This window comes from Pipra filicauda, unplaced genomic scaffold (assembly GCF_003945595.2).
Source record: "Pipra filicauda isolate LSUMZ 115617 unplaced genomic scaffold, ASM394559v2 scaffold9_size5747161_pilon, whole genome shotgun sequence".
In the NCBI taxonomy this organism is placed as follows: domain Eukaryota; kingdom Metazoa; phylum Chordata; class Aves; order Passeriformes; family Pipridae; genus Pipra; species Pipra filicauda.
The window spans coordinates 5403844-5428724 of NW_024105198.1; the positions used below are offsets into that span (position 1 = coordinate 5403844).

At 45.5% G+C, this 24881-nt stretch overlaps 1 protein-coding gene across 2 annotated transcripts in view; it reads left to right on the top strand.

Annotated features, from left to right (window-relative positions):
* The window catches only part of PLD1 (phospholipase D1), a 62407-nt gene that overhangs the window by 23546 nt on the left and 13980 nt on the right, over positions 1 to 24881 (top strand). Inside the window, exons 7-20 of one of the 2 annotated variants that reach the window (XM_027724621.2) lie at positions 3161 to 3219; positions 3744 to 3836; positions 6286 to 6438; positions 7181 to 7330; positions 8158 to 8241; positions 9968 to 10049; positions 12251 to 12361; positions 13647 to 13853; positions 14705 to 14921; positions 15846 to 15959; positions 17992 to 18120; positions 18464 to 18582; positions 18737 to 18850; positions 24168 to 24278. In XM_027724621.2, coding sequence (XP_027580422.1) covers positions 3161 to 3219; positions 3744 to 3836; positions 6286 to 6438; positions 7181 to 7330; positions 8158 to 8241; positions 9968 to 10049; positions 12251 to 12361; positions 13647 to 13853; positions 14705 to 14921; positions 15846 to 15959; positions 17992 to 18120; positions 18464 to 18582; positions 18737 to 18850; positions 24168 to 24278 — 1743 coding nt within the window. The remainder of the gene's footprint in view (positions 1 to 3160; positions 3220 to 3743; positions 3837 to 6285; positions 6439 to 7180; positions 7331 to 8157; positions 8242 to 9967; positions 10050 to 12250; positions 12362 to 13646; positions 13854 to 14704; positions 14922 to 15845; positions 15960 to 17991; positions 18121 to 18463; positions 18583 to 18736; positions 18851 to 24167; positions 24279 to 24881) is intronic. The other variant, XM_039378127.1, reaches the window with a different exon arrangement.

Here is a 24881-nt window from a genome sequence, read left to right on the forward strand (position 1 = left end):
TTGTTATATGAATCATGATTAAATCTCATGCCTTCTCATCCTTTCCAAAACCTTTTTATAGTACCTCTGGGCTGAAGTGCTTCAAGACAATCACCATTAAAATGAATGTTGTGGGAATCTCAGTCTGTTAATTGTCCACACTCTTTTTCTGGAAAATGGAAATTGGAGGAATATAGCCCCAAAATGTTAGGGCTTGATTGAGTTCCACATAAAAATTTTATCAATTGGACCCTTGCATTATTTTTTGTGTGAGCTCCCATACTTGAAAGATGCCTAAGCAAAATGAAAAGTAAGATTTGATTGAACTGGAGTGTGTGAGCTTTAGTAAGTGAGAGTAAAAACCTCATTTAAAGTGAAAACAGTACTATGTAAGATCAGCTCAGATATGTGAGTGGCTGCTGGTTTACCTCTGATATTGTACTTGGATCTGCAGACCTCTGCAAAGGTCCCTACCCAACCTTCTAGTATTTTTAGTTATTTACTTCTAAATAAATAGTTATTATTTAGGCTTTTAGTTATTTATTATATATTTAGTTATTTTTAGTTATATACAATAATTGAAATACAGCACATTTGAAATACAGTGATCAAGCGCTGGTTTGTAAAAAAACCCTTGAAATACAGCACATTCCAGTTTTCTTTTTAAGTTTGGGTTTTGTGTGAGCAATTTTTTTGTGTAAGAAATTTTGCTGAACAATATCATTCTGAAGAGCATGCAATTCCATTTTATTGTTAGCCATCAGTGGTAATCAAACCACTTTTTTAACCCACTAAATTAAGAACAAGAGTCAAAATGAAAACACAGTGTGGAGCTCCTGAATTCTCTCTGAAATGCAGATGCTCTGTGAAATTTTTACTCACATAAATGGTGGATGCTCAGCATTGCTGGCAGAACGGGATGGTTTGAACCTGTGGCTCGTGCACCTTGCAGCTGGTTCTCTGCCTTCCATAGCCTGTCCTTATGCAACTGATCACTCCCATCTGCTTTTCTTATTTTGCTTTTTATTGCTACAACAATGTCATTGAAGCTGCTTCTCTGGGCCTTTATCTCATACTTAAAACATTCTGCTGCAGATCACTCTGAAACCAGAGTGGGATTCCAGCTCCCCAGGGAGGCAGCTGGGCAGCACAGGAATTCCAGTGTGACGGAGATGAAAGTGCCTGGGCTGCTCTGCCTGCCTCTCTCAGTCCCTCTGTGAATGACGAGCACCTCGGATGAAAGGCTCTGTAACAGTAAAAATAGCTAATGCAGCAATAATAATAACACTAAATCATTCGATCAGATATTTCGCACTGCACTGAGGAATTTTCCTTCTAACTGGAGGAATTTATTTAAGGGTTTATTTTACAAACCAGCGCTTGATCAACGTGTTGGATGGGCTCCTGTAACCGTCATTGCTGTTCCAAAGACTCCTTGGCTGCAGAGGAGGTTGCTGCGCTGCCAGACAATCTTTCTTTCTTTTTTATGTGGTGGTAGTTCTGTTTCTGCAAGTAATTTTTCCTCCTGGTTTTCCTTTTTGCTTCTTTTATTTCTCTGCATGCAGTGCTCCTCAAATTGCTGACAGTTTTCTGGTCCCAGCCAGCGTTTTCAAAGGGGTTTGACATTCATTTGCTTTTTTTGTGCGTGTGCCCACTGTGAGAGATGTCTGGGTTTCTGATTTGTCTGGTGGGGAATGCCAGCCATTTTCTGAAGAAGTTAAGATGGGATCCAGGCAAAGAAGTGGCCTGAGACTTCACTTGGGACCTCTGATAAGACCTTGTAGAGTACACTGGGTTTTCAGGTGCTTCCCACCCTGCTCTGAATGTCACTGCAGAAACAGCTGAAACGTTCATAGGTCAGACCTGGTACTTTTCCAGAACATGTAGGTAGAGCAGAGATAGCAAGATGGTTAGTAAAAGCATGGAATACCTTGTTCTAACCACTTTCTGAAAACAGACTGAAATGACCCCAAAATCAGGGCATTAAATTTGCCTCTACAGAATAGTTGTTACTTTATGTCCTTGAGATACTCAGAGGAAAGTAATAGTGTCTTTTGTTCTTCTCCACGGCCTTATTGATATGAGAAGTTTGGGAAGGTCCCAGGGGCAGCAGAGCATGAGGAAGTGAAAGGATCTTCTGTCCTGCTGTGGTTAAAGGGTTCCCTCTGGCTTTGTTGCCTGGCTAAAGGGACAGTGACACCTGCCCTCACCCTACCCTGAGCACCACTCTGCACTTGGACAACTTTACGTGATAATAAATTAAAAGTTCCTGGGTGCAGACAAGCTTCTGCCACGCAAGGCTGCTCCTGCCCAAGCCCTGTCCTGCACAGGACACCCGGGGCAGGTGTTTGTTCCTGCTAATGGGGCCCAGGGCTAATAACCAACAGACTGCCAGGAATGTCTTGCTGTGCCAAGAAAAGCCTGCTCAGTCGAAATGGCCCAGTGTCCTATTTTTAGAGGTGAATGTAATCATGCTGTGCTTTCTCACCGACTTTGCTCGTTGTTATGTTCCTCTGCCATTCCTGCTGAAGCAGGAGGACCCATGAGGAGGCAGGTTGCTTGTCCTTGGGATTTGATCTTGCTCTCCTCCTGACCCAATGTGGTTTTCCTGTGGATTTTTGGCTTCTGGAGCCAAATGGGCAGTGGTGTGTGTGCAGCACTGAGTGGGAGCAACTGGCTTGAAGGATGCTAATAGGCTGAGGGGCTGAACCCCCATGCGGTGTGTGTCCATAGGGTTGGAGAATCAAAGGGAATAGGGTGCTCCCAGACCTGGGGACATGTCCTCATTCTCTTTCCAGTCTTTCTGTGATGGTCACTGGAGGGGAGGAGAGGATTCAAGCAACCAGCCAATATCACATAGACCCCCAAAACAGTGTCAGACTTGAGTCCTGAGTTCAGCCAGTGATCCAGAAGGGAGGATACGAGTAGGTCCCTATAATACATTTGAGCTTGATTGTCCTAGTTGCCTGAAGTGTGTTCTCCAAAGCACATCCAAAATAAACAAACTGAAAACCCAACCACACTACTTTTCTTCGTCTTCTTGAAGATGCTTAGGCAGTGGTGGGGAACTTCTGCTCAGGATCTTGTAGGTTCTGTCTTTATGACAAGTCACTTCAATGAAGCAAAGTATTTTGTGGATTTCAGAGTTTGAAGGATGGGGGAATCTCTTTCTCTTTTCCAGATGGAGTTTGTTGGAGTAAGCCAGCTGTCATTCATCCACGACCTGGGACCAAAGGGCATGTGAGTTGTGAGCTGTGTCTTTGTGAGTTATGATTCACTAAGAGCATGGTTTTATAAATAAATACTGTTCACATTAATAGCTTTCCTTTCTCACCAGTAACTGACTGGAGAATATTTTATCATCCAGGTAGAAAAATTTACTACTGTTCAGAGAGAAATGGTACAATTTGGGGAAATAGTTTTGAGAGCAGGCTGCTTTGCGAGACATGGGCTGGCTTACAGGGTTTCTCCCCTTCCCTCCCTGCAGCCTGTTGAACCCCTTGTTTTTCTTCTTCCTGTGCCATAAACCAGCGCCCTGCATTTCTTAAATCTCCTTTATTTCCTTCTGGGGGGTATTATTTTTGCCCTTTGTCCAGCTTTCAGATCATAGCACAGAGGCTGCTTTGGCACAGCTGGAGGTGGCAGGAGCCATCCCTGGGCACAGAGGCAGGGGGGGAGTTCAGCAAGCACCCTCCACCCAAAAGCCCCCCTGCACCTCCAGGTGAGCCGTGTCACCCACCCTGACCCTGTTTCTGTCCTCACAGAGAAGGATTCATCATGAAACGCTCCGGGGGCCACCGCATCCCTGGCCTGAACTGCTGTGGCCAGGGGAGGATGTGCTACCGCTGGTCCAAGAGGTACTGCTGGGGTGGTGAAGGTGGGGCTGCCACGTGCTCCTCGGGCACACAGAAATGCTCATTTGTCTTTTTCTGCAACAAAATCCGTGAGGGAGATTCTTGCTTTTTTATAAAAGCCACAGATTTTCAGGCTGAAAGGGTCTGTAGGGTGTTCCCCCCTCACACTCCTGTGTGGTGGGTTTTTTTCTTCTGCTTTGGAGTTCACAGAAGGGTCAGGTTACTCCAGAGGAAAAGTGGGGTTTCTTACAGCTTCAAGCTGGCAGAAATGGCAATAACCCCCAAGTCTGTTCCCAGCTTTCCCTGCTGTGGGAGCACCGGTGGCTCCATGCCTTCTGAAGGGGATGTGGCTGGTGACACTGCCCTGGGCATATTCCAGCTTTGTTTTCTGAGCTTTCCTTCCTCAATGTACAAAATGGAAATCAATTAATTGAAACACTCTCTGGACCAGTGCAGAGCAGCATTAAATCAGACGTGACCTGCAGCAGTAAGGAGCTGTTTGGTGTAATTAACCTTGGCATTAAATATATTCCCTCTTCCTTATTACTGCAGGTAGTTAAATCCCAGTGTTTTCATGGGAGTTTTCACAAGCCATGCTGTTCCCATGTCCCTTTCTGCTGCAGACAGACAAAACTTATTGTCCCCATCCCTTTACCTTCTGTGTTAGGTCTTGGTATTGCCTGGGGCCATGGCACAGGGAGACATATGCTGTGGGGGAGTATGTGTGTTACCAACTACCCAAAAAATACAGGGAGCATTTCCTGGAGCATGGCTTTCCCCTGCAAGTCTTTCCTTTTGAAAATCCAAATAGCCCATACCTTACAGCAACAGTTTCTTGGTCAATAGAGGTTCCCCAAGCATTACCTACCTTTGGATTTTAGCATCACCCATAGGCTGTCATTAGTTTTATCTTCAATAATTCTCTTTTCCAATAAAACCTCTCTGCATTCTTGTGAACAAATGGTCCTATTTCTTCATAGTCTTTCCAACATTTCTTAATGTAATTTTACAGATCTCTGTAGTGAGTGCGTAAGGAGATAAAGATGTGACTTTCCTTCAGGTCAAATTGCTAAATTGTCACCAATTCTTTTTCTCTTTTATGGAGAAAAAAAGCCTTTTCCTTTTGATACTCCTTAGTTAACTCATCTCTGTGTTATGCAGAGCTCAGGCTTTAGGGGGGACAGTAGCACATCCATCTCCAATGGACCTTCGTTTTCCTTTAGAGCCTAAAAATGGGGTGGGAGAAGTGTTTGAGTGGGATTGTGTACACAGTATCACAAAAGGGGCACCAAATTCCCATCATGGCCCATAGGGACTGACAGCTTATGCATCAATAACGAAGCAAATAACAGTAATATTTCCCAGAGAGGGTTATTTAAATGAAGGATTTCAGGACATGGAGGCAGACAGTGGGGTGATGCTGTGAAAGGGCATGGGTAGGATTTCTTGGGCTTGTAGAGCTGCCTGGGAAAAACAGAAAGGGGAGTGCTTGGAAATGTACTCTGTGGGGTGTTTAAGAGTGGAACTATGGGCCAGATAGGGAGGGCAGGTATTTTACCACCAAATGAGAGGTGATGCTGGGTAACTCTCAGAGCCCTGAAAGAAAGAAAAAATTATGGGATCTGGAAGTAGATGAGCTTGAGGCTGTTACTAAAGATACAAGAATGAACAGATTTTTGCAGTGTTTTGTGTTGCTTTGTGTATTTCTGAGTGTGCAGAAGAATGAGGCGAAGGGCTGGTGATGGAGACCTGTGTGGGACAGAGGGGGCTGGTTACCCCAGCTACGCCACAGGGGGAGAAAAAATTAGAAATGCCATTCACAGTAAAAAATGTGTTTTTTCCAGAGTTGCCTTCAGGCTACAGTATTTATGTAAAACCTGCCGGTCATCTCTCCTCTTGTGTTTCTAACAGGGTGCCTGTTGCTTGGCAATGAAAGCTTTCCAAAATGCCTCGTTCATATATTTTGATAGGAGTGAAAGTGATCCTAGCATCAGAGTTAATGTTAGAAATGTCAAATAACTCCCGTACAGAATGCAAACTGAATTAAAATCTGGGATGGAGACATCCTTGTTGCACCTTGCCTGGGGCTAGGAGGTTTATAAACAGGGGTTTTGTTAAACAAGCAAACCTGTATTTTCAAAGACTTTGTAAAAAGGAGTCATGTAAATAACTCTAAAAGTCTTACATTGAATTCAAACTTATTACACAAGTTCATAAAATAGACACTTTTCTGCTCAAGAAAATCATCCCTGGTCTAGCCCCTGAGAAGAAATTTTACCATTTAGTTAGGGGTATGTTTATTTAGGGAATGTTTTCCTATCCTTGATAAATGATTTGGCCTTGTTTTGATGGAAGCACTTTCCCCTTTTATTATCAGCTTTTTTTATGACTTATGTTTTGACAACTGGCATGGCTATGAAATCCAGGTGATGTGGTTGCTGTGCCCGTACAGGTGGCTGGTGGTGAAGGACTCGTTCCTGCTGTACATGAAGCCCGACTCGGGGGCCATTTCCTTTGTCCTGCTGGTCGATAAGGAGTTCAACATCAAGATAGGCCAGAAGGAAACAGAAACTAAATATGGGTTGCAGATTGACAATCTCTCTAGGTAAGAAAACAGGCTTTGTTTAGCCCCTCTTAGTCTGCTTTTGCTTTCTTGAGGAGGAATCGATGTTCCTCTGCAGGAGGGATTAACAAGGCGCTGGGCTGATGGTGCAGCTTCGCTTCCCGCAGGGCTGGGGCTGGGCTGCTGCTGCTGGTGTGCTCAGACCTGTGGGGATTTGGCCCATAATGCTCATTTTCAATATCTTAATGAGGCATTTGGAGCCTCAGCTGCTGTTTGTCCATCCCTGCGGTTATTGCTGGGGCCTGAGGGCACGGTGCACGTTGAGTTGCGCAGCCTGGTTTGGCAGCAACTGCTTAGATAATTTTCTAGGTGCTGTGTTCCTTTTATGCTGCAAGCAGGGATGTTTTCTTCTGCATCCCAATGAAGTATTACCCAAAAGCCATGCCAGTTGGGATAAAGAGATATTAAATATTTTTATGTTAGCGCACAGTGTAAATTCATCTCTTAAAAAATACAACATTAGCTGGCTCCAGCTCCAAAGCTGATGCTATTAATTTAAATTTGGGTATTTTGTGCTTGGCAGTGCCTTACTGTTAGTCACTCAGAACAGCTCAGTGCTGTGTATTCTTTTGCAAGCAAAACAGCAAAGCAAAGCCCATACTTTTTGCTTAAATAAAACATGACTGATGCAGATGCATTTACCAACACGGATAGACAGCGAGGAGCAGCCCAATTAAGCACGAGTGGCTCCAGCATCCTGCCCTGCACCTCCTCTGTTTTACAGGTCGCTGATTTTGAAGTGTAACAGCTACAGACATGCCCAGTGGTGGAGGCAGGGCATAGACGAGTTCGTTCGGAAGCACGGCAAGGACTTCCTCACGGAGCATCGCTTCGGCTCGTACGCGGCCGTGCAGGAGAACACGCTGGCCAAGTGGTGAGGAGTGCGGCGAGGCCGTGGGAGACTCGGTGCTGTGGGTGCTGCCATCACCTGCTGGCATCACCCCAGCTCTGATGAGCAGAGCTGGCAGCCTTTGGTAGCTGTGGGGACTGATGATAATTAGAGAAGTTGCAAAAAAACGAGGAAGGAAATAGCAGGGCTGGTGACAGGAGCGCTTTGCTTCTGTTTGCGTCACAGCTTAATAGCATTTTGTAACATTAAGTTTCACTGGAATTTGAACAGGTTTGGTATTTGTCATTGTAAGGATAAAGGGAATAAAAGAGAATCAACAAATGCAAATTTGGGTATAGTCAGAGGGTGACTGGGAGTTATGCACGCAGCAGTCCTGTGAGTAATCCTTCTGTCTGCAGTGCAACCTGATTGCACTAAGGCATGCCCAGAAGCACCTCAAAAGCTGGATTCTAGCTGGAAGCAAATCTTTATGGTGCTTTTGCTGCAACTTCTGCCTTGCAGCAACCGTTGACCGAGTAGTTTCTGTAAATCAGAGAAAACACCACCCCAGCATCCTTTCCTGAGTGACAAACCTGTCTCGAACCTTGAGCAAAATCCAGGAATATTGTGTGTGGTTGGCAGAAGTGCCAAGTGGCACTTAATAACCTCTTATTGTGCTGTTTCACCAAGCTACTAACAGCAACACTGAATTCTCCCTGCGTGTTCTCCTGATTCTTGATATTAGGTTTGTATTTGCTTTTGAGAAGAGAATGTAAACGGCACCGACACAGAACCCTATCTCTCTTCAGCCGTGTACTTTGATTAACGAAGGGGAGGAAACGTAAACCTTCACGCTGTGTTTGCTTTTGCAGGTATGTAAATGCGAAGTGGTACTTTGAGGACGTCGCCAATGCCATGGAAGCTGCTAAGGAGGAGATTTTCATCACAGATTGGTGGTTCGTACTCGCATACTTGGGTGTTGACCAGCTGTCTGTCTCGGGGCGTTGCCGACAATGCGGCACTGTTCGGGGGCCCTACAGTATGGCAGCGAGCCGTGCAGCCAGATGGTTTGGCAGCACACCCAAACCTCTCCTTGTGTTGCATTCAAAGGCCTTTTCAGGAGGGTTGGCAGCAAAAGCGCATGCTTCACATCAACAACTTGGTTGTCTCCTTCCATGGAAATGCCTGAAATTGCGTGGAGGCACCACCCGAATTGCAAATGTTGCCGTGTGAGGTGCTCGTCGGGAGCGTAAATCGCTGCAGACCCAAGGGGTGCACATGGCTTTCAGTGTACGAGGGAACAGGGATGCTCGAACACCTCCAACAGTGCTCTTGCCATGGGATCCTCCTTTCAGCTCCTCGCTGTCTTGGGAAGCCTCATGCCAGCAATGAGAGCATCCTGTGGGGCTGTGATTTTGGTCTGCTCTTAAATGATTAAGATAATGGGTGAGGGGAGTTTTGTTGCCCTTTCTGAGCTGTGTGGCTACCTAAGGACCTGGCTCTGCCCACTACTTAACTAGTGATTCAATGTGTTTAGGCAGTGCTCTAATTCCTGTTTGGGGCAGGACAGGGTGTTCTCACAGCCTCTGGCAGAGTTTCCTGGCTGAGTACTGGTTGTGACTGCCCATGTCTTGCCTTTGTGGAGGTTAATCTGCCTGAGCCAGCCTGGACCATGGGGATGGGAGGATCCCAAGACATGACTCAGATGTCCCCTTCACCTTAGGCATATCTCTGTGCTTATCTTTCTCCATCTGGAAAATGACCTTCTTGCTACTTATCCACTGCCTCTAGGAACTGGGAGAATTAGTTCTTAGGCAGAAATTATTATAAGAAATCTACATATTATGTTAGCATTTACTGGGATAAATCTTTTTCCTACCATGACCACAATTAAGCCCAGTGCTCCTGGATCCCCACATGCAACATCAAGTGGCAATTCAAAAGCATCCGATTTCAGACCCATTGTCTTTTACTTAGTGTTTTATTCAGACCATTGTTAATGTACCATGGAATTCCAAAACTTATCTGAAACTTAGAGTATAAGATAAAAATGCTGTTGTCAGAAGCATGTTTTTAGGATGTAGCAATATGCTTTGTTTAAGCAGAAGTTCCCATGCTTGATACAAAAGTAAAGGAATGAAATTCTGTCACCTTGCTCTGCAGGAGTTAGATGAGATTGCTTAATTATTTCTTGTAATCCTTAAAGCTATCAATCAATAAAATGTCCTGGTGAGAGATCCTTTGCTTTGTCTTTAGGCAGCAAGGAAAATTCAGTACAAATCTGTGCTGCTCAGATAGCCCAAGTACCAGGCGAACTGAAATCCCACTCTTATTTATTTTTTATATCTGCTCATTTCTTTCAAATCTACCTTGGGGTTTTCTTTTGTTGTATCTTTCTTTCATAGATAGAGTCCAAATTTCCCTATTTACACATCACTGTTAAACTTGGTCTCGTGGGTTGTTAAATACTAAGATGAATGTGCTGGACACATCCCCTGCCTTCTGTTATGCTCTGTTATTAAAGAACAAAGAGCATTGGAGAATGCATCACTCTGGGACATGAGCCTTTACATCCACTTTATTTAAACTTTGATTTCTTTGCTTCCCAAGTTGATTATTTAGGCCAGTGCTTTGTTTGCAGGCTACATACGCTATGTTTTTTCCACTCATTTATCTTCTTAGGCTGAGCCCAGAAATCTTCATGAAACGACCGGTTGTGGAAGGAAATCGCTGGCGGCTGGACTGCATCCTCAAGAGGAAGGCAGTAAGTGAGCTCCAGCTGCAACCCTCACCCTGCAGAGAGCCCTGTGCACCCACACAGTTACGGGGTCGTACTGGGACTGCAGTGTTTGCACTGTTTAGTTTGGTAGAGACGAGAGTTAAAGTTGGCCAAGCCTCATATCAGATGGCCTCGGAAAAGTACATGTTTTGATTTGCACCCCCCATTTGGGTTTGGAAGAGCTTGGAGGCAGAAGGGTAGATTCTTCAAACTTCAGTGGCTTCAGACTGAAAGAGTGTGGGCACAGGTTGCCCATAGAAACTGTGGATGTCCCATCCTTGGAAGTGTTCAAGGCTAGGTTGGACAGGGCTTGGAGCAACCTGGTCTAGTGGAAGGTGTCCCTGTACATGGCAGGGGATTGGAACTAAGTGATCTTTAAGGTCCTTTCAAACCCAGGTCATTCTATGATTCTGTGATCCTCTGATTGCCCCGAGTTTGGGTCACTTCGGCCTTGCATTATGACTGCCCAGTTCCTGGTGGGGTCAAAGACCTGTTGCTGTCTCGTGCTCTCCATGTGATATATGTAATTTAGAAGTAAGGGAAAGGCTGAGAACTTTGTGGTGTTGTTTATGAGTGTGGGCTGTAAGTTGACTGATAATAACACCGGTGCTCAAAAGAGTTTGTCCCATGTGATCAGTGAGTCAGAAGGTAAAGCATGGCTGGGAAATCTCTTGAACTCTTGCTGTAGTAGAAGGGCAGGAGTCCATATGGACATGGACTTTAACTTTGAATGACTTTAAACTAAAAGAGGTCAGGTTTAGATTAGGTATTATTAAGAAATTCTTCACTGTGAGGGTGATGAAGCCCTGGCACAGGTTGTCCAGAGAAGTTGTGGCTGCCCCATCCCTGGAAGTGTTCAAGGCCAGGCTGAATGGGACTTAAACGACTTGATCTAGGCAGTGGGAACAAGATGGTCTTTAAGTTCCCTTCCAACCCAAAGCATTCTATAATTCTGTGACATGCTGATATAGTCTTTGACTCCTTCCCTTTGCAAACTATTTGTCATCACAGTTGTCATCCCTCCACATACCTGCAAAAATAAGAGTTCTTTGTGTCTGACTGTTGTTGACTTGGAAGTAGTCTTATTTTCTGGCAAGTGAAACCTGGCTACAGAATATGCTCACTCAGTGGAAGAATTTGCCTTTGTCATGCATTTTCCTAAGGACAAAAATACCTTGTAAGAGTGAGGAGTGTTTTAAGGTCAGTTCTTGGAAATGCTTGCTCTGTCACTTGTGGTATTTCCTTGACTCGACAGGGCAGTCAGCATGCAAGTGTTGAGGTATTGGGGTAAGGCTGTCCTTTCTGTGTGCTCAGTGCTGACTGGGACTTCCCTGGGTGCAGTGGGTAGCAGAATATCATCCACAGTTTAGGGACTGCCTAAGCTCTCAGTAGCTGCTTTATGGTAATAGGAACTTAAAAGGCTGTGGAATGTTTAGGTCCCAAGTTTATGTTTGGGTCAAAACTTTGGTGAAACTCCAGTACAGATTTTTAATCCATGCTGATTTGTGGCAACTGAAGGTGTCTCAGTGTATGACCAGTATTTCCAAGGTTTGGGGCGTACTTGGCACATTTGAAGGTACTTTAACAAGTGTGTTTAGAAACCCTCCCACGGATACCACACTGGTCACAAAAAGCACCATCTTTTTAGCACTGCTCATTGTATTCCAGGAGCTTGTTTACCTCTACCAGCAGAAGGAACTTCTTTGCTGGTTTTGAGTTGGCAGCATCCCCTTTAGGTGAGGGATATCCATATGACCACATGGGTCTCGTCATCCTGCAGAGACAGTTAACTGTGGGCAAACCTCAGGGCAACACGAGGCAGCAGAACACTGAACTTCAGGTGTGCAGCATGATTATACAGGGAGTGAATCATGTTTGCAAAATCACCTCAAAGGGTGTGTAAAAGTAGCTACTGTAGGAATGACCTGTTGGTGGGCTTTGGCATAGCTCAGCTCTTCACACACAAACCGAGCCGTCCTCAGGGAGCTGAAGAGCTTTCCCGAGCAGTGCAGGTCCTTCCAGGCTGTGGGGTCACCATGGTGGGTCTGAAAGGGCATAGTCAAGAGCAGGTAACATCAGTCTGCATTTCCATCATCCTTGCTGCCTCTCAGCTTTTCCTCGCTTTGGAAATGGACTGTATCCATTGACGTACCTATGTAGCTTGTGTTCCTTTTTATTTCTGACAGCAACAAGGAGTGAGAATTTTTGTTATGCTGTACAAAGAGGTGGAGCTTGCCCTAGGGATCAACAGTGAATACAGCAAGCGGACGCTCATGCACCTCCATCCAAACATCAAGGTAAGCGCACACTGCTGTAAGAGGACGTTTGCATTTACTTGTTCTTGATGGCTAGTGCTGACCCCAGTGTATTTGGGTGTGAACTGGAAGGGTGTTTCAGTGGGAATAGTCTGAGAAGACATGCCCGTGTAGTGACTACAACTTAATTTCTATAGATTTTAGTGGAACATAAAATTGCTTAGTTTATATTTGCCAAAGCAACTATTTGTCTAATTCACAAGAAGCATATTTCATGTGACAACTTAATGGGGTTACATCAGATGGAAAATTACAGTTTGAGAATGTTGCCTCATTTCAGCATTTCTCTTCAAACACGAATGATGAGAGTCAACACTGGATATGTGAATGTTTCCATCACAGATGAACAGCATTGCACTGTCCTGTGCTGTTATGCTGCTGTTTTGGCACCAAGCAGAAAATGAGCTGTGGCAGTCAAACCAGTGGATAAGGCTAGATCCAGTCTCTTAAAATTAGAGACATATACATCTTAAAGAGCAATAAGGTATATGTTATGCTAGAATAGAATAATTGATTTATTGTCACTTGATCAGTTGTCACAGTGAAGGGAAGCATCCGTTTACCATCATCTTCGCAGCAAGACCAGAAGGTGTAACTGGAAGATACACTCTACCTGTGTTACAGGTTTTGGGAGCAGCCAGGTGGAAATCCTACAGCTTTTTTTCCAGGAAGCTGGTCCAGTGGCTCTAACATAAAAAAATAAAACTATACGCTGTATGCTCAGATATAGGAATTTCTGTGCCATAAACACATGTCAAAAAGAAGCTCATAAAAAAATGGCAAACAACTTGCCGATTTTAAATGGGGAAAAAAACCCCAGCCAACTTCTCATTTCACTTGTGTGGTGGCAACAACCAAAGAAGTGACTCAGATCACCAATATGTTGTTTTCTTTTAGAGCAGGCTCTGTGTTTGAAATCTCAGCTATTACAGCTCTACTGAAACCATGGTTTGTTGAAACAGTTTCCTTGACTATGGTCCTCTTAGGAAACTGTTGTCGTAGGTGTGACCTATCCCAACATCAGTAACCCTTGCTGCTCAGGAAGACCTGTGTTGTGGGAAAGCACCTGCCTGCCAGTATGGCTGACCCAGCTCGTGGGGAATTGAGTAGCTTCAGTAATCAAGCAGTCTGTGTGAATGCACTCATTAACAACTCCAGCGTTCCCCCGTCACCCCAAGCAGCCCAAAAAAAAGGCTGGACAGCTCTCTGCCGGGAGGGATTTAAATGTGGCAGCGATGCTGAGCTGGAGTGCTGGTTTTCTCCGCAGGTTATGAGACACCCAGACCACGTGTCCTCCTCCGTGTACCTCTGGGCCCACCACGAGAAACTGGTCATCGTGGACCAGTCGGTGGCGTTTGTGGGCGGCATCGACCTGGCGTACGGCCGGTGGGACGACGACGAGCACCGTCTGACCGACGTGGGCAGCGTGAAGCGAATGACGGCCGTGAAGTCGGTGTCAACAGCCAACCTGGCAGTAAGTGGCCATGGTCAGCACCTGTGCCCAGAGAGGTTGTGCAGGTGTGCACTGGGGCTGAACAGGCTGTGTCCCCTTCTGAGCACGGGGTTGGGTTCGGGAGCTTCAGAGCCAAATAGCGGTGAGAAGGAGGGAGTATCTGAGCACTGAATGACTCTCCAGGGCTGGATGCTGACCGGCCCTTGTTAGGGCACGGAGATAGAGAGCTGGATTCCCCGCTGCAGCTTGGAGCAGCATTCACAACTTGAAGACTGTGTTCTTAGAGTCACAGAATCTTAGAATGTTTTTGGTTGGAAGGGACCTTAAAAATCGTCTCGTTCCACCCCCTCCCATGGGCAGGGACACCTTCCACTAAACCAGGTTGCTCAAAGCCCCATCCACCCTGGCTTTGAACACTTCCAGGGATATGGGGTATCTGCAACCTCTCTGGGCAGCATTTCTTTTCTTAATAAAACTTAGCTAGAAATGCACAGTAAGCACTCACAGAGTGCTACAAATTCTCAATACTCGCGCCCTCAGCAGCTGCCTTGTTTGCTGAGCTTTCTGCTAAGCTGGGTCTGTATGCAACCACATATCTCTGAAAATTTGAGAGGTTTAGGTTGAAGAGAATTTGAAGGGGAGTAATAATTCAGAGTAAATTTATGGAATCAAATGCTGCTAGTATTACCAGGTTTTCCTGTCGAGTGCCTCCTCAGTACAGGTTCTCCCCAAAAAGCCTGCCACCAAGGTGTGTCTGTCACAGAGCAAAATTTGTCTTGTGGTTGTTTCTGAGCGTTGATAAGCACGGGAATCTGTAGTTAAAGGGCAACCTGTCTGAACATCACCTACAGCCATGTCTTCTGTCTCTTAAGTCTGCAGCGGAGTTGTCTGAACATGTCCCACTGCAGCCTCAAACTCTGTCCCCAGAAAGCCACTTGTTCGAGAGAAACACTGATGATGCCCCAGACATGTCAAAAATGAAAGGAGTAGGAAAATCCAGAAAGTTTTCGAGGTTCAGTATTTACAAGCATCTCCACAAACACGGCATGCACCATGCTGACAGCGTCAGCAGCATCGACAGTGACTCAAGTAAGTGATGATGTTCAACTAAACAATGTATATAAAGCGTGTGTGGAGGTGGGTGGGTGGGTGTATGTGCACATTCACATGATTTCTAGGGTAATGTGTTCTTCCTAAGGAAGGAAAGTTGATGAGTTTCTAAACGATCAGAACATTGGCTACGTATAGAAATTTGTGTCACTGCAAAATACACAGGAAAGGTTTTACGTGGATTTTTTATTTAGCAATTGTCATGAGCCATCAGATGACATGATGAATGATTCCTAATGTTTATATTGTTGGAAAGTGTTTGTTTCTGCAAGAGAAAATTGAATCTTTAATTTTTCAGCTTGCATTTATTGTTGCAAGCTAAACAATTTCTCAGTGGGGTTATCCCCCCTCACATAGGCTAGTGTTAACCTAGGTTTAAATCAGTTCATTTAAATGGTAATATTCCCAATTTACCTACTTACTAGAGAGGAGAGACTATTCAACAGTTGGATACTGAAATGCAGCTTTTAATTCTCCAATTAAAAATAACTTCAGTGCTAAAATTACAAGGATCAGCTTGGCATTTGTTCCAGCATGGAGTCCTTCCTGAAAAAGTCCTCAGCTCCTGAAGCTGTATGTTGCTCACGGTGGGAATTTACTGGAATTCCCATCCCTTCCTGCAGATCCTACTCCTGCCTCTGGCTGGAGGAAGGCTTGCTGGGAGCGTTGGCTGCAGCCAGCTCAGGACACAGCCATGGCTTTGTACTTCATTACATCTGTTTGGTTTAAAACCAGCTGAGTCTTGAATTTGGTCTTTTGCTTGTTGGTCACTTGTAGTTCCAGCAAAGTGATGTCTCGTTTGAGCTCCTGCCATGCCAGGTGTCCTCCAACAGGAGCAGGCACCAGGGTAGCAGAAGTGGACGTGTGTTTTTGCTGTGAATAGAGCATCTTGACTTTCTGCAGGTTTCCCTAGCCCCACTAGAAGTCAACCGAATATAATCCAGAGTTTAAGGCCCCACTTGAAAATGTTCCATCACCACAGTGAATCCAAACAGGGGCTCGCTGAGCCTCGAGAGGGTAAGTGGAGGAAGGCAGATCCCTTCAGGCTTTAGCTGCTGTTTAGTTTTGCATTATAACTATGGTGAGAGTTAGGTTGGGTGCCAGGATCAGCCTTTGCTGCTTGTTGTTCTCCCAGCATCCTTATCCCTCCTCTGCGGGCATCCTGGCAGAAGAGCCTTCTCCAGAAACTACAAGTACTGCAGCATAAATAAGTAATAATCAAAAAACCCAAACCAAAACAACAACAAACCCAAATCCAAACAAAAACCCAAACAGATAAACAAACAAAAAATTTGCAGTAATAGCAGCAGGGAATGGTTGAGGAAATGGCTCTGATATATGATGATTTCAGCAGCTCTCATTCTGCAAAGGAAGGGGCTTGTTACTGGAACTGGGAACTTCTGCATTGGATATTCTAAAAGTAAGCCTGATGCGGGAAGACATGCAAACAGAGAGAGGAAACAGCAGAGTGGCTGCTGTCAGACCTATGTCTTGACAAAGACTTGGGTTCCTTCTTTTGCCCCTAACTAAAATCAAGGAAAGCACACTCAGTTGAGATGGAAACTGGATGATTGTGAGCACTGAGCTGTTCCCATCTCCGGACGGGTGTTGGAAGGCCCTGTTCCAATGTGGTACCTCACCGAGATGCCTTGAGTTCTGGTACAGAGTGAGGAGCAGTTCTTCAATATCTTCCTCCTTCAAATGCCTTCCTCTGGCATTTATTGCCAATTATGAAATATTGGTTACAAAGCAGTGGCAGGTAACCAGGGCTTTCCATTGCTTCATGGCAGTGATGTGCAGTCTCCCCTGTGGTCACTCATGCTCACTCATGAGTCACTGCACAGTCATCGGAGCTCGGCACACGGAGCGTGTGTTGGCCGGATGGTGTATCCCACCCAGTCCCACTCGAGCATGTTGAGTCAGCAATTCCCCAGCTCCACCTGGACTCTCACTAGAAGCTCAAGCTCCCCAGGGCAGCTGTGTTGCATACCTGCTGCATGGCATATTTGGCATGGCTTGGCTCAGCTCGGCTCAGTGGGGTCACAGCAGCGCTGGCAGGGCTTGCTTTGTGTAACCCAGTCTTGTGCTGCTGCCAGTGTATATTTTGTTGAGTGCTGAAAGGGGTTTTTTTTTGTGCTAAGGGGTTCTATGGTTTGTTTGTTTTATGGTTGCCTGGTGATGTGGTCAGGTTAACGTGCTCCTGGCATGTTATTACAAAATTACTGCACTGGTATTTGGTACTGTAGGTGAAGGCTGCTCTCAGGGTCAGGAGATAATACCAGTTAACTTTTTATGGTCTGGGCCAACATTTTTGGGTTTTAAAAGAGTGAGGAAAAAGAGTTCACTGCACAAAAATATGTCCTTTGTAAAAGGGATCCTGTTAGGAGGGAGTATCCCTACCTACAAAATTTTAGACCATTTTTAATCATGGTGAATTTTGGAACCTGTTCAACATGTAAACTTGTATCAAAAGATGACATTTTTACTTGGAAAAAGCAAAATAAAACAGAGTAAACCCACAATACTTAATGAGGGAACATGAACGTCTCATTCTAGTTAATAAAGACTAGTTCTGTTAGAGGAGATACACCCTGCTAGAGAGGCAAAGTAATAAACTCTAGCAGAGAAGGTGGAATTAGTTAATTAGTATTTTAAAATATATTTAGTAGATGATATGAATAATGTGAATTCTGCCAGATGGGAATATCCAGGTGTCATAAGACTGGGGAAAGACAAATGATTATAGGGTGATTTTTTTTTTTGTCCAGTGTATAAAGAATTCAGCATCTGCTTTTTGTTTCTCTAACAGACTCTTATATATATATATAACCTGTTTTGGTTGTATAACAAATATTAAAATAGGGAAGAAAAAATATTAATATGCATCCATTGAAAGCAACAGGAAGACTAGGGAGAAATCAGCTTCAGCTGCCTGGGACTGGCAGGTCCCACCAGTGCTGTTCTGCGGTGGTGAGTCTCTCACCAGCCGTGTGCGAGGGTCGGCCGTGACTTTGGAGCATGTCTTTGTTTTTTTGTTTGCCCGGGACAGATAAAGGATCCATCCGCAGCCTGAAGACAGGTGTTGGAGAACTGCTTGGGGAAACCAGGTTCTGGCATGGAAAAGACTATTGCAACTTTGTCTTTAAAGACTGGGTTCAACTCGACAAGCCTTTTGCTGGTAAGTGCCTTTGCACCCTGGAAGTCTTTTTACTTGGCATTCCCCCAAACTCTCTTTCATATCTTTTCAGTCTCAAACCATATTTTTCGTGCTTCTAAGCCAGAGGTAATGAGGCTGGTTTGGTTTGGCTGCCAGGAAGAAGCAGCAAAACTCACTTTGAGAGGTTCTAGGGCCTGTTATGAAGTAATGGTCCATGCCCGTGGATGCAGGTGACTGCATAAGTCACCTGCCTGGCTCTCAGTGCTGTGTCCCAGAAACTTTAGTTAGAGGAAGGGGATGCTGTGATTTTCCACATTCCTGTCCTTTGTCTGAGGAAGTTGAAATGTGCTTTCCTTTCCTATAGACTTCATTGACAGATACACCACCCCAAGGATGCCCTGGCATGACATCTCCTCCGTGGTGCACGGCAAAGCTGCTCGTGACGTCGCCCGGCACTTCATCCAGCGCTGGAACTTCACCAAGGTGGGATGTGGGCATCACTGCTGGGGGCATGGAGATAAACACAGCCCTGCATCATCCACATAGCTCTGTAGGCATGCATTTTATTTCTTTATGTTACTGTGATAAGTTGCAATCTCTTCAAGGATTTTTTTTATCTGTTTTTTCCCCTGCGCAGATTATGAAGCCCAAATATCGATCCCTGTCCTACCCATTCCTGTTGCCAAAATCTCAGCAAACTGCTAATGAGTTGAAGTATCAGGTGCCTGATGCTGTTCCTGCCACAGTCCAGGTGGGTGTTGATGGTCTCCTGCTCACACACTCTTATCAGAGCTTGTTCTGCATCATCCTGTTGATTCCTGACAGACCCTCTGCAAAACCTGAATTATGAAATGCAAAACTCTTATTTCATTTAACTCACAGATTAGGTGCTCAGATCTTCAATTACAATAAAATAATGCAACTCCTTCAGTAGAGAAGCATTAATTTATACCTCCACCTTTGAGGTAAGAGGACTAAGCTGTATGCAGTACTCAAGTTGTGGGAACACCATGACTTCGTATAGCTGTGTGGTTTTCTGGCTTGTTTTCTGCTGCTCTTCATCTAGCACCTAACATTTGTTTTTTATGATTTGGGAAGGCCTGATGGGTTGAGGTTACTGAGTCACTGAGTATTTATCTCAGATCTTAGAGCAGTATACCAGACCCTGAGGCCTCACTGAGATGGGCAGTGGTCAGCAAGAGCCCAGCATTAAGTGGAGTCTTGGGGCTGTTGTTTTCTGCCTTGAACTTCATCTGCATTTTATTAGGCAGCCAGGCAGCCCTGTGGGTCCTGTGCAGTTCCACACAGTCAGCCCACAGTCTCGTTTGTGACAATCATCCTCACAGTCAGAATTGCCAAGATACCTCTATTTAAAACCCAGTTACCTCTATTGAGTGCATGTATTAAATACTCCTGCTACCCAGCAGAAATGCGAACTTGTTGAAGAGTACAAAGTCAAAATAGTTATGCTGAAGCAGCAAAACCATTGTGTGGATAAAAGATGTATGAAGTAAGAGTAGTTAGACCAAAACCAGGAAAAATGCATGCTTTTGCTCTTCGTAAGGAGTGGTCTGCCCAGAAAACAGCAACATTTGTGAAAGCTTAGTGAAATAAGATGCTTTTTTCTGGGTTTGTGGGTTGCCAGGGCATTGTCTGCTCCTCCCTGCGTGGTGTGAGGGATGGCCAGCACAGGGATCTTGTTTCAGGGGTCTGGGGTGTTTTACATCAGCCTCCAAAGCAATGCTTGCAGCTTGTTGGGAAATAGCCTCCTTCAGGAATCAGCGTGCTTCCTTGTGGCTGTAAATGCCTCCCTGGCTGTGTTTGTGACACCACCTTCTTGGGAAGTCTTGTTCTCATGGAAGTGATGGGGCTTGTGTCCCCTGAGCACATTCTAACCACAAGATAAGCTGCAACTTTTAAATCATGGGATTTGCTGTAGCAAAAAGTTAAGCTCTACTGATTACAGAACTGGAAGCAGTTCCCAAAGGAGAAATTAAACTGAGAACAACATAGATTCAACTTCCCTTCAGTCCCTACTGCAGAGCTGCTGGCTCAGGGCATCAGCCCATGGGAGAGGAGGATGGAGCTCAAATGCTGACTGTGGAATGCTCCAGACACCAGTGCTGAGTGATGGGGGAGCTGTTGGAAAACTAGCCTGGCCACCACATTTCTGGGGCATTGCAAATAACTGATACATCCAGGAAATGAGGGGCTGTTCTCAGTGATGCCATAAACAGCAAAAAAGGAGCAGGTTTGTCTTGTAAATTATTCATTTGAAACTACCTTGCTCATTGCTAATTTATGTCAAATTGCAGCTTTTAGAGATCCGTCAGAGTAGCCCGGCCCTGCATGTAGCCAGATAAATAAAACTACGTGATATTAGGGTGAAAACATGTTGTTCTGCTATATACCAGCCTTCCTGGTATGAGGGAAAACTGGTGGGGAAGAGCACTTGGAGCACCAAGCCCTGTGGAAGCAGTGAGCAGGGCTTATCTGCCCTGCCTGGCTGCAGGTCCCCAGGCTGCTTGCAGCTGGGTTATGATTTCTGGGTGACCTCCTCGAGATCAGAGGCAGAGGTTTTGAAATTCTGACTGTCTGCTCCCTAATGCCCACACTGGCCTGGTTTCCATCAGTCCCCAGATGACACAAGTGCCCTGAACATCCCTGAAGTCGCACTGTGGGTCCATGAGTGGCTCAGGCTCACCTCCAGATGGAGGTTTCAGATTTGGCTGATTCAGTAGGTGGGGAGACAGGACACCTGCAGCCTGGGTCTGAACTCCCCTTCCTGGTTGCCTTCTTCTGGAGCTTCCAGGGCGTGCATCAGGGCACCCCTGTGTGTCTTCTTTCCTCCAGTCATGGGAATATCAACCTCTTACCTGTCCTTTATTAGTTTCACAGCTGAGGGTTGTAGGTGCTCACATCTCCTTTCACTGGTACAGGCCAGTGCAGAAATAAACAGATATCCTAAAATCTTTCACCAGCTTTTTAATCCCGAAAAACTAGAGCAATATTGTTCTTATTCTTGATATTGCATCCTGTGACTGGCCAACAACCAAACTCATATTATCCTCATTTTGATGCTGTATAGGGACTTTATAGGCAGAAGTTACTGCCCTAAGGTAAAATCCATTGTCCCAGGACTGTCCTTGGCTGTGGGGTGATTGAGGAAAGCCTGGCTGCTGGGTTTCTTGTTTCTGAGCCTTGTTTGCAAATCTGTCTTCAATTGTGGGCAGATCAGAGGAAGGGAGAACACAAAAGATCCATGGGGATTGCAATGTTGCTGCAAGCCCGAACCACTGACCTGTCAGCAACAGATTCCAACCTCGTTGTACCATCTGGTTTTGCTCTCCTTTGTCAGAGGAGAGGAGCAGGATATTTGGAGGGTGGGGATAGCAGGAGCAGCACTGACAAGGTTTTCCCCTGGGCAGGGAGGATGAATGCAGTGTGCGTGGGAAAGGCTGTGGAGGTACAGTCTGGGAAGGAAGAAAAGGAGTCAGGAATGGTCTCTCATCTTTTTTCATTTGAACTTCTGGGCTTTGCTAGCAACAGCAACGTGCTTTTTGCAAGAGTACATTGATTCTTGCAGGAGTCAAATAGCCATTTGCCAGAGGCAGTGCCAGGTTTTTTTCCATCTATTTCCACTCCAGAGTTTGCAGTTATCTGCCAAAGCCAGCGTTGCAAAAGATGTGACGTGGTGAGGCAACATCCCGTTCCTGATGGAAACGCAATGAAAATTTAATGCTCTGGCAGCAGCTAACGCCCTTACCTCTTTGAAGTCTGTGTGAGAGCTCAGATTGTTTGGGGTTTATGCATTAGCTCTCAGCAAACATCACATTTATTATCCCTGTATCGGTTAGAGAAGTTAAAGGGATGACAAGCTATTGAGAGGCTTAAGGGAGGGGACGGGAGAGGCAGGAGCATGAAGACTCCAGCTCTGGATGGGAGGTGCTCTGCTGGGCAGTGGGAGACCTTTTCTCCCTAGGAGATAGGTTGGGTTTGAACAAGCTCACTTTAAATACCTTGACAGAGAAGGGGAGGTGCCCAGAAGTGTGAGATGGAACATCAGTGATATGGGAAGACCTGTTTAAGAAACTTTCCAGGTCTGTGTATGTGTCTGTGAGTGCCACAGCTTTGGTTCCTTAGGATGCATGCTGCACCCATGCAATGCTGCCGTTGGTGGCCTTGTCCTGCCACCTCCTCACCTGCCCCTGTGGCTGCAGACCTTTTAAAATTATGAAAAATAGCTTTGAGGTCCAAGCTGGAACACTTTACACCCATTCTGCTGTCCCAGCCAGCACCTTCTGACACCTCTTCTTCCCTCCACGCATGGATTTGAGGTTGCACCTGACATAAGCTTTTTGAGTGATGCTGTGCCAGCTTTTTGGAATGAGCCATGATATTGTTTTGGGATGAGGCAGAGGGATGATGGCTCTGTAACAGCAGGCAGCCTGGGGTGTGGAGGAGTGAAGAGGAAGGCAGGGAAGGGCAGGTGGATGATGTGCTGGGAAGCCATGGTGCTGGAAAGGAGTGCTCTCTCCTGTTGGCCAAGAGAGCAGCCAAATCGGAGAGTTACAGGGTCTGTTTTTCAGTGACCTCTGGGAGAAAACTCCTTCTGTCCAGGTGAAGGAATTAGCTCAGGAGTTGTGTGCTCCTTAACAGCAATGCCCATCAGTGCCACTTCCAGAGGTGCTCCAGAGAGAAGAGGATTGATTTGGTTCAGGAAAGCAGCACCTGGACCAAAGGGCCAAATCCTTACCTGCTGCTTCTTGCTGGTAATTAATTAGCCCTTGAGAGTCGTCAGCCATGCCACGGCCAGCAGAGCTCAGGGACAGGGTATCAGGGATGTTGGGGGAACAGGGGGAGTAACATGGAGCAAGGCAGAAGCTGGACATGGAGAATTAGAAGAAATCCATGGGAGGGATTTCCAAGGAAAGAAGTGGTTGATCCCCACATGTGGTTGATCCCAAGAGATCAGGATTTTGTGTGTTCCAACACACACATTTCACAGATCCTCAGCACTTGGATCTTGTCCTGTCTGGGACTGGCCCCGAGTGCTGGTATAATGGCTGTATTGAGATATTTTTAAGGCTATTGTTTCTATGTTTTTGTCTTGACAGTGTTTAAAGACAGAGGCTAATCATGAGTAGTTGTTTCCCCCAAGCACGTACTCTGCCAACACTTAATTAAAAACTACATTTCCATCTAGGAAGACGTCACTTGGGGCATAGTGTGGCTTCCTCTTGACTCAAAGTTCAGGAGGAGGAGGTGCCACAGCATATCTGGCTGGGGAGAATAGGATGCTGGTCACTGTGGGGCTTACTCAGCCTGGCATAGAGCATGAACAAAGGTTGTTTCTCATATTGGTTTGGCTCTCTTGCACAAAAACTGTAGGAGGGAGGGGCTGAACATGCCCAGGGCATCTTTCAGGATCTACTTTAAAAGTGGATTTCCAGTAAAAACTAATAAATGAACGTGGGCAGCTGAACTGTAAATTTTAAAAGTCATGTAATCACAAATGGGATGGCTTGTGCAAGAATTTGGCAGAAGAAACAAATGATCAGGAGTGCTGAAGACAAAAATACACGGCCTGTGTTACCAGACTGAGTGTATGATTGTGTGCAGGCTGTTTGTGGGAAAAACACACTGACCCAGCTGAAGGCCAGCTTTGAAGTGCTGGGCAGGAGGTCACTGATGGGATGTGCACACCTAAAGCTTGGAAATTCAGGTTGTTTTAAAAGCAGTTTATCATAAGCCCTTAAACAAGAACAAAATTCCATTGTGCTACTTCTGTTGCATCTGGACGTGCTCAGGTGGGAGAGGGCAGGAACACAGCAACAGAACAGGCCACTGATGTCTTTAATCAAAACATTAAGCATTAATACCATTTTTGAATGTTCTTTCTCCTGATTACAAATGCAGCACGAATGTTGCATGTATTACCTTATTTAGGGAAATCCTGACAGGTGAACACTGCCAGGGCAGAGCGTTGCCTCTTGAGGAATTCAGCTGCCGTGCTGTGGTGTGTTCTGGGTGGGCTGAGCTGAAGGTGTTATTCTCTTGCTCTCCAGGTGATCCGCTCTGCTGCTGACTGGTCAGCTGGCATCAAATACCACGAGGAGTCCATCCACAAGGCCTACATCAGCGTGATAGAGAACAGCAAGCACTACATCTACATAGAAGTGAGTGGCAGTGGGGGAAAGCAGGAGGGTCCTGATCCTCTGGGCATGGCTTGCCTCCGTCAGGAGGGTCATTCTACTTCTTGAGGTTTGGTCTTAATTTTTTATGAATTCAGAGAGCTCCATCAACTTCAGTGGTCTTCAGGCCAAACTGATGGGTTTTACCCTGACAGCGTTCTGACCATGAGGTGGAAAAAATAGACCTCTCCTTTATAAGGCTATTTGCAAAATTGCCAGCAGCTTTCATGGCCTGTGCAATAGTCTTCCTGTCCCCTCTGTGGCTTTGCAGTGTCCCCAAACCTCCCACTCACAGGGCTGTTCTTCATCCATTCAGCCTTCAGCTGCAGGAATCTCTTGTGTCAGAGTGACACTCAGTGCTGGCTGAATGGAGATGCTTATTCTCCTTTTATTTTTTTTTTTAGCCTCTTTTTAGGTTGCTCTTTACATGAACTTTCTAAGGAGTGTGATTAATAAGGACCAATTCATTCCTTAAACAAGCACAGACACACATATCATTTAATCATAATTAAAAAAAGGCCTCCACTCCAATGGCACACAAACCCAGCTATCTTTAGTTGCTCTTGGTCTGAAACAAAGCATGCAAGT